At 32.6% G+C, this 9531-nt stretch overlaps 1 protein-coding gene across 1 annotated transcript; it reads right to left on the minus strand.

Annotated features, from left to right (window-relative positions):
- Positions 1–6791: 6791 nt before the first annotated feature.
- LOC123703835 (beclin-1-like protein) lies at positions 6792–8354 on the minus strand. Its single transcript, XM_045651998.1, has one exon. It carries the CDS (start codon positions 8141–8143, stop codon positions 6860–6862), a length of 1284 nt encoding a protein of 427 aa, XP_045507954.1. The 5' UTR covers positions 8144–8354; the 3' UTR covers positions 6792–6859.
- Positions 8355–9531: the final 1177 nt, after the last annotated feature.

A 9531-nucleotide genomic window follows, 5' to 3' on the forward strand; every position in this document is an offset into this window, starting at 1 on the left:
TCAAACTCAAACATTTCTTTATTCAATTAGACTTCTTCTAGAAGCACTTTTGAAACGTCGTTACATATTTCTAACATTTACCATCGATTCGGAAAGCAGTATCTACGGAGAAGAACCGGCAAGAAACTCCATAGTTGCTCTTTTAAATCATGTCAGTTTTACAAAATATTATTATCATATAATAGTTAGCTTCTTATTCTAATTCAATTTTCAAGTTCTAGTAAAAAATAAACAAAAATAAATGATACACCGGTAAATTCATTCAATTAAACACTACATCAAAAGAGTTCAAGCTAATCCTACACAATGCGACATTTTATATGAAAAAGGTCAAAATATTACCGTAAAAGTATGAAAAATGATAACCGACTACGTCACTCAATGTCGAATTGTCGAGTATGCGCCGACTGTAATGTTGAAAAATGGCGTCAAAATAAATCATGTGACGACAGGGAGGGAATTAAAAATATCATTTGGTGACGCTTTTTTTAAATACTTTAATATGACATCAAAAATCTGTACCTACTTATAATATATGTACCTATGTAAAGCTGAATTTGTTTGAACGCGCTATAATATCAGGAAATACTGAACCGATTGCGTAACATGAGATGAGATGTGTCAGAACTCAGAAGTGAAACTTCTTGTGCAATATTCAAAGATAGCAAAATCGTCGCCTTCCATGAGGCGACATTGTCATGACGCGACCTTGAAATTTTACTCTCATCACGCTTAAAGAAGTTTAACTTCAAAATCTTTCTCCGTTGGATATGCATGATCCCTGAGTGCTTGAGGTATATAGGTAATGTGACACAGGCGTAGCTGAGGCTTTGCTAGTAATTGATAGAGACGTAAATGAAGGCTTTCGAGGGCACAGTGATGATCATTGGTCACTTACTACTTAGTGCAGTTTTCATTAAATATCTATGAATTCTGCTAAATGCACAAGAAAAACATAAGAGAGAGCACTATGTTACATGTTACATAATATATTATGAAAAAAGTAGTAACTAGTAAGTATGAGAATTAATTTTGAAGTAGGTTCATAATTATTTCGCTGATACCTTTTATTATTGGTAAACCAAAAGCACTGTTGTTAAAATACTACTTTTTTATATTTGTGAGTTCATTTACGAAAAAATATATAGGTACTTCATATTCTGTATCCTAGATAGAGTAATTTTTAAGTCAACGTTACTTTGCATTATGTTGTGTGATAATAAAGCTTATATTATAGTATCCATCGCCCATTTTGCAAGTGACTATACTATCAAGCTAATTTTCCGTGAGTAGCTTTATTTTGATGAGACGTCCAATAATTTCCTGTACGAAACTCTCGATTGTGGTAGCTAACAGAGGTAACAAGGAAATTTTTTTTTATTTGATGGTTCTCAAATATTTATTAAGTAATTTGTAGGACAATATGTCTGTTGAATTATATAAACATTAAGTAAGTGAAAACAAAAAAATAGCTGGTTAGTAATCATTTATGATGACCTACATACATAATATATAGGTACTCATCATCGATATCGATAGGTCATCATCGATAGACATTGGAAAGAGAGGACTCTTTGATCAAACCATACATTTTGTAGGACAAATATTTTTTCGAATAATTTAGATAATTATCTTGAGATTGAACAAAAAAAAAATTCAGTTAGTAATAAATATTTAAGAACCATCAAATCAAAAATTTTTATCCTTGTTATCTCTGTTAGCTACCACAATCGAGAGTTTCGTACAGGAAATTATTGGGCGTCTCATCAAAATAAAGCTACTCACGGAAAATTAGCTTGATACTAGTCACTTGCAAAAATGGGCGATGGATCCTGAACTATTATATCTTTCTTAATGGTTTTCCAAGGATTTTCTTTACTCTGTCCTCGAATTCAAACCCCTCGGTTGTGTCTTAATCTTACAAAGTACGGCACTGCAAATACGAAGACACGAAATAAATATTAAATAAGTACAGTTTTCGCGTTTATACGTCTTCTGATTTCGTTCATTTTGAGGCATTCATTTTTAATGTGAAGTAACATATTATATCTATACTAATATTATAAAGCTGAAGAGTTAGTTTGTTTGTTTTAACGCGCTAATCTCGGGAACTACTGGCCCGATTTGAAAAATTCTTAAAATCGATCAAATAATTAGCGCATTCATACAAACAAAATCATAAGCTACATTATAATACTAGCTGTGCTCCGCGGTTTCACCCGCATTGCTCCTGTTGATCTTAGCGTAATGATATTGCCTATAGCCTTCGTCGATAAATGGGCTATCTAACACAGAAAGATTTTTTTCAAATCGCACCAGGTTCTTGAGATTAGCGCGTTCAAACAAACAAACTCTTCAGCTTTATAATATTAGTAGCGTTTAGCTACTATTATGTATTCTGTGATATTAGTATAGATTAGTACAGATGATTACTATAATTCCAAATATAAAAAGACGTGTGGCACTCGGGGACTGCCGCGGTAAAGCTATTGCATGCTATGCCTTCAAGCCACACCTCCGCCCGTCGGAGTGGGGAGTGTGAGGTTTTTCGTTACGGAATTTCTCGATTCGGTCCCCATGCTCAAGGCCCGCGATAGAAGCTATGCAATAGCTTAATAAAATCCTGAAAATCGAATTGAAAAATAGTATTAACACCTCAACAAAGGTTTTGTCGCTCGGCTAATACCTCGCTTCACTGCGTACACAGGAACGTTTAGGAGCATGACACGAATTTCAAACTGTAGGGAAAATCTGTTTGTATTAGCTAGGAAATTGTGGACTAATTTTCTATGGTTCGTGACAAATTGACTAGTTTGGTTTTAATGTATCCACTATCCAGCTTACTATCATTTTGTAAGGTTAAAAAGGTTATACAATCCCGCCCTAATAGGTATTATGAATGGAAATGGGTATGTTTGTTTGTCTTATTTCCACATTTTAACTGAGCTCTTTGTGGTATGATTTTTGTATCTGGAAATAGGAGGTTAAGCTATTCTCATAGATCCATAATTATGTTAATTGCAATCATGCAAAAATGTATAAATTCCGATTGATCTAGGTATATTATTATCTATACAAATAAATGATTTGAATTTGCATTTGAATACTCATCACGCTAAGGCCAGCAATGCGGGTAAAACCACGGGGCACAGCTAGTCCTTATTTATATTATAGGCATATTTAAAAATGTATTAAAAGTTGAAAAAGCCAAGACAATCGTCTCAGCTTCATCTTTTAAGTTTGAACGATTTAAGTACACTAAAGTTTCTTTGAAAGCCGAAAGGATCTCTCATTCTCTTTAATGCGCTTTATTCTACGAGATTTTTCAAACTATTGCGTAATGCACTAGTGACTAGTCTATAGAACTAAAATGCAATTAGACTAAAATGTTTTATCTCTAAGTACATTAATTATCACTGAATACCCTACTACAAATATTATAAATGCGAAAGTTTGTGAGGCTGTGTATGTGTGTGTTTGTTATTCTTTCACGCAAATACTTCTGAACCGGTTACAGTGAAATTTAGCAAACATAAACCTATTCTATGCCTTAATCCAAGTTACCGTCTAACTTGGATTAAGGCATAGAATAGGTTTTATCCTGGAAATCCCACGGGAATTGGAACTATGCGGGTTTTTCTTTGAAAACGCGGCCGCGGGCGAAGCCGCGGCGGAAATCTACTAGGTACATATAACTAGATCTTTTTGACGAGAAATCTGTAAAACGGCGAAATATTTTATGTCCTACTAAACTCATAAAAACAGTATTTACAACTATTAATCGTACCATAATTATTAACAATTATTTTTTAGTGAATTTAAATTAATTAAATTTAAAAATTTAATTTATTTAATTTTTTTTAATTTAATTTTTTTAGATTCTTCATAATAATCCACTAAGTAATCCACCTTTTTAGAAAAACATTGTATGAAAAAGCATTGAGATACTGAAAAATATGACAATAACCTATGATATAGGTACCTACTATAGTTACAGAACATAAAGATCCTAATACGTGAGGGAGCACTATAATATACATACGAGAAAACCCATATTAATATTAGGTAGGTACATATAGACAAAACAAACTGTGTCCCCTAATAGGTTATATTCATTAGGGAAATCTCCAACCCTACTTAAATCGCTTCTGTAAACATGGCAATCTTATGACGACCTTATTCCTAACATTAAAATGAAGGTCTCGAATTTTATCGATAACTCCGTGGTTTTACCCGCAGTGCTCAGCTCCTGTTGGTCGTAGCGTGATGATATATAGCCTATAGTTTTCCTTGATAAATGGGCTATCTAACACCGAAAGAATTTTTCAAATCGGACCACTACTTTCCGAGATTAGCGCGTTCAGACAAACACACTCTTTAGCTTTATATTATTGTATAGATAATATTATGAAATATATTATATTATAACATTTCACTTGGGAACTCAAGATACTTTTATCATACCCACGACGAAATGGGAAATTGAAATACGTCATGGATATCGCTCATCAGAATGACACTATTTCCTTTCCCGCCCAAACCCGAATCAACGTCATTCCGCTGTCATGTGGAGAAGTCACAGATTATAGCAAATTGCGTTACCAAGGAGGTTTCTCTTCACTGTGAAACTAAATAATGTTGACTAGCTGCTTTGCAATATGCACCTTACTTAGTTTATTTGATGTTATAAAGGGGAACGGTTTTGCAGATTTACGGAAAAGCTGTGTAGATTTAGAGAGAATAACTTATACCTATGTATGAAGTAATTTAGCATGTAAGCAACCGGTTTAACATTCATTATATTTATTATCTTAGTTTCATTATGCTTTGTAAAACCTTTTTCAAATTAATAATCCCACAGAAAGCAATTTTACCATACATCACTACATTATTATTTTATTTTTAACTAGCTTTTCGCCCGTACATTCACCGGCGTAGTCAAAGAAAAACCCGCATGGTTCGCGTTCCCGTGGGATTTTCGGGATAAAAACTATTTTCGGACATAAACTATCCAAGTTATCCTTTTTGCGTATGCCTTTCACGATAATCGATTCAGCAGTTTTTGCGTAAAGGAGTAACAAACATTCGCATTTATAATATTACTAGCGGTCCGCCCCGGCTTCGCCCGTGGTACATGTTTACGTTTTCTCTACATAAGAACCATCCTCGTACTTCAAGGAATATAATAAGCCGTTCTCGAGTTATGCGCTTGCCAACACATTTTGCGATTCATTTTTATATATAAGATTAGGGTTCTATTTACACGCTTTACCACGCTATACTTACTTAAATTACACTTATAAAGCACTCCATAATATCTATATCGGTTCAAACAGATAATGAGGTTATGAGGATAAGAAACTCATGAACTATCTATATCGAAGTAAACTTGATAATCTTCCAAGTACAGTTTTGAACACGTGCTCGGTTTAATGCCGACCGCGATCTTTATTGACTTAGGTATATTTTGCGCCAATTTAACGCGGCCTATTTATTGGGTCAATTTGAGAGATAATTTTCTTTTTAACACGCTAATATTAACTACGCTTGTAGGTAGATATATTAATTTGTAAGTAACCATCTCCTTTAGAGTCGATTTGGACTTAATTCAAACTTTGTACACTAATAATTATTATCATGATTTTTTAAAGCATGTTTTAAAGATTGTTTTCTAGTTTTTTAAACTATACCTAACTATATTATCTAGGCAAATTAAATATGCATTTCCCAAGGCATATCCCAACAATATTAAGTACCTAAAGTAGCAGGCAGCAGCACGAAAGGCTGATGTAGTGATGTTTCTCTTAAAAAGAAGAGAAGGGAAAAGACTGATAGAAATTTAAAATGAAAATCGGAACGCGTATTTTGTTTCGTCTAAATTAAATATTCGCCTGTGAACCGCCAAAATTAACGTCAAAATGTCTCCGCTTCAGGCACTAAATTGAATTCATTGATCGGATTAGGCACATGTAGGTTACTCAAGGAAAATGTAAAGAAGCTTTTATTACATTTTTAAGCATGTATAAATTGTCTTGTATTTTTTCTGGAAGATAATTTTTATCAAAAAAAATTTACCAAGAATTTTTTATCAAGAAATTTAAACTTTTTAACGAATAAGGTCGTCTGACACGATTATTATAACTTATAAAAAGTTTCGATACTGTAAGTTGTAACGTACTTAATAAATTAGAATGTAGTTTATTGGATTTAATTTGTTAAACATCTATATTTTTTTCATATAAAAATGAATCACAAAATGTGTTGGTAAGCGTATAACTCGAGAACGGCTGAACCCATTTCGTTAATTCATTTTTTATTATTTTCCTTGAAGTAAGAGGATGCTTCTAGAACGTAAAACCGGACCTAATTTCGTACTTATTTTTATTTTATTTTAGCGATAGTAATGTTTGGCCATCATAAATATATATATTATAATATAACGAAGTAAAGTGAAGAATTTAGAAAAGCGACATCTATGTAATTGATTTTATATTACGAACAACGCACAAGAGCTGATGTTGTAGTGGTATTACGATGTTCACCTAGATGGCGCTATAATAAATTCGTTTAGATACTAAAATAACAATATCTTTTGTTCTTGTTATTATAAACATTGTAACTGCTTAAGATTTAATGATTTTAACAAGAAAAATGTAACCAATAAAAATTTAAAATTAAATTTTTTACTATATTAGATTTTAATATTCTGCACACATAAAACAAAACAATAATAAAAATGGATATACAATTTAATAACATCTCCCAAAGAATATTTTCGATAAAAAAAAGACTGATAAATAATTCTTTATTGGAATACAGATAACATAATATAGCTAATTTATCACAGATTATACTAAAATCACTGCCCTTCCACTTTATCCTCACTGAATTGCGAAGAAATCCATGTCAAAGCCCATTTCAAATTCGTTAACATATACTTCAGAGCTTTCGTCCAATGTTCTTCAGAATTAAACTGTATTTTGATAGAATATGCATGTGGAGGCGACGCAGTGTCTTCAATTTTGCCCTTATCTATTCTATACGGCAAGCAAAACCCTGTATTTCCCTTCTCAACTTGTTCTTTAAACTGTTGCAGACAATCTAGGAAGGCGACCATAGCTGCGTCAAACTTTGTGTCCCAGAGAAACCGGAATCCCCCTGACCCATACAACGGCAATACCTTTTGATCCTCCAACACCTCTATGTATGAATGATTTCCGTATGGAACGAGCCTGTATCGTTGAAAACAGAAATTTATTTTCCGTGCCAACGATGATAGTAGCAGTACTGTTTGTCCCCACGCGGCATTTATTTCTGACCAATCTACAGGAGCTGTGGGTAATCGACCCAATCTGAAATTGTTTATGATACCAAACTGTCCTGAATCCGATATGTGAAAAGTAGCTTTAAATACATTGGTTTTCTTTAGTTTTTCCAGCTGCGCTTGTGTATATGATAATTGACATTCATAGAATTTCATTTGATCTTCCGTGGTCATTAAATCCTTTCTATATCTAGTGTATTCCTTCCAATATATGTCTTGCTCTTGTTCTAAACGCTCTTTCTCTTTTTCCTGAACATCTATTTCATCTTTCATCGCTTTTTCTTCCTTTTGCAATGCAGATAATTCTTGCAAAAGCCTATCTTCCTCTTGCTTCCAATCTTCTAATTCTTTTTCAAGACCTTCTAAATTCAAATCCTCTTTATCATCCTCTAGCTTTTTTAAATAATCATTATAATCCTTCCATTCCGCTTCCGTTATTTTTAATTGATTATCCATAAGTTCTAATAGAGTATCTGTACATTCATCACATAAAGGATGGTCTACATCAGAGTTGTTTGACAAAAGATCGAATAAAGTTGCTTTTACATGTAATTGATGCCCCAGAGATGTAGTTTCCCACCCGTCGGAGATCACCATAAACCCATTTGCTCCGTTTCCCGAATCTAACATACGAAAGGGTGGAACATAGTGCTCTAAGCTTGATGATTGCAAATCCAAGTCCACTTCATTGTTACGACGTATCTGTAGTGTTAAATCGGCGATAGTATGTTCTCCAAGATTGTTCAAAGACTCATCAAGCTTCAAAGGCTGAAGACATCGTTGGCACGAGAAATTAACATAAGATTTAGAATCACTCATTATGGTTATACAACTTTCACAATGTATCAAGGAATGTTGCAATACTATAGTTAATATTTGTCTCAAGAAGAAACTTCACTAACTATATTTAAGCTTAACTTATATGCAATAGTATGTACAGTCCATGAACAAAGAAGTCTTTGTGAATTATTTATAAACAATTTATGAAATGAGATCGACGACATTCGCAAATTTCTGTGATTTGGAAATTGACAAATGACAGATGACATAATTATTAATTCGGTGACAGATGGCATTACTGACAGCTGACAATGTGTACCTGGTGTGACCATATAAAAAAATACATTGTATTAATCTGTGGTATTTATTTTAGAAAAAAAAAATAAACAATCTATAAATAAAAAGTAAGACAAAATGTTCGGAAATATTTACATCGCAAAGAAAAGGATGATGGATGGAAGATAGAGGGGCTGGTAGTGAAACAATAATATCATTATATTAAACTTTAATACGTTGGTAGACTAGAATACAATGAAACATAACAGCACCTTATTTACAATGGATTTATAAGTGAATATAAAGTAGAATATTATAGACAATAAAATACTATTACTATGCACATTTCTTAGAATAGTTAAAAATAAAAATGGAATAGGAACAATAAGTATGGCTTCTTTTATTTTAGGTAAACAAAGATTTATACAAAATAATTGTAAATATTCTATGTTTTTCAGTATTATATAAACATATTTTTCACAACTATAGCTGATATTAAATGATTATCTAAAATGGTTATATAAAAATCTGTAGAATACTGACACGGTTAATATATTTTCAAATCCACTAAAAACTACATAACTAAATAGGTTTATTTACATTTAAAAATAATATTTTGTCTATCACTTTCTAATAAGCAATAACTAATACTAAACGCTAATATATAACTATTTTCTTGACAATATAAAACAGAGATATTACAACAACCTCCTTTTATTTAGCTATTCACGTTCTTTTGTTTTATTTATTTTCATTAATCTTTGGATATAATAACATAAGTAGTATAAACAGTGTTTCCAATGAGTTACGATTTGGGGACCTTCAAGAAAAGAGCGTACACCTACCTTAAAGGCCGGCAACTGTGCCGGCAACACACTCGACATACCCCTGGTATTGTGGGTGCAAGTGGGCGACGATGATCATTTACCATCAGATGACTCGTCTGCTCGTTTGCCTGCTCTTCCCATAAAAAAAAATATTAAAAAAATAAAGCCAGTTTCACGACCGCGAAGTGCTGAGATATTGTTTACACTTCTTGACATAAGTACATATTATTAGATGTTTATTAATTGTTATTATAAGGTACAAACAGTACGTGTTCAGAAAAATGTGAGACTGGCTAGTAAGCATATTAAAACGGAGATTAAAAA

The sequence above is a fragment of the Colias croceus genome, chromosome 27 (genome assembly GCF_905220415.1).
Source record: "Colias croceus chromosome 27, ilColCroc2.1".
NCBI lineage: Eukaryota > Metazoa > Arthropoda > Insecta > Lepidoptera > Pieridae > Colias > Colias croceus.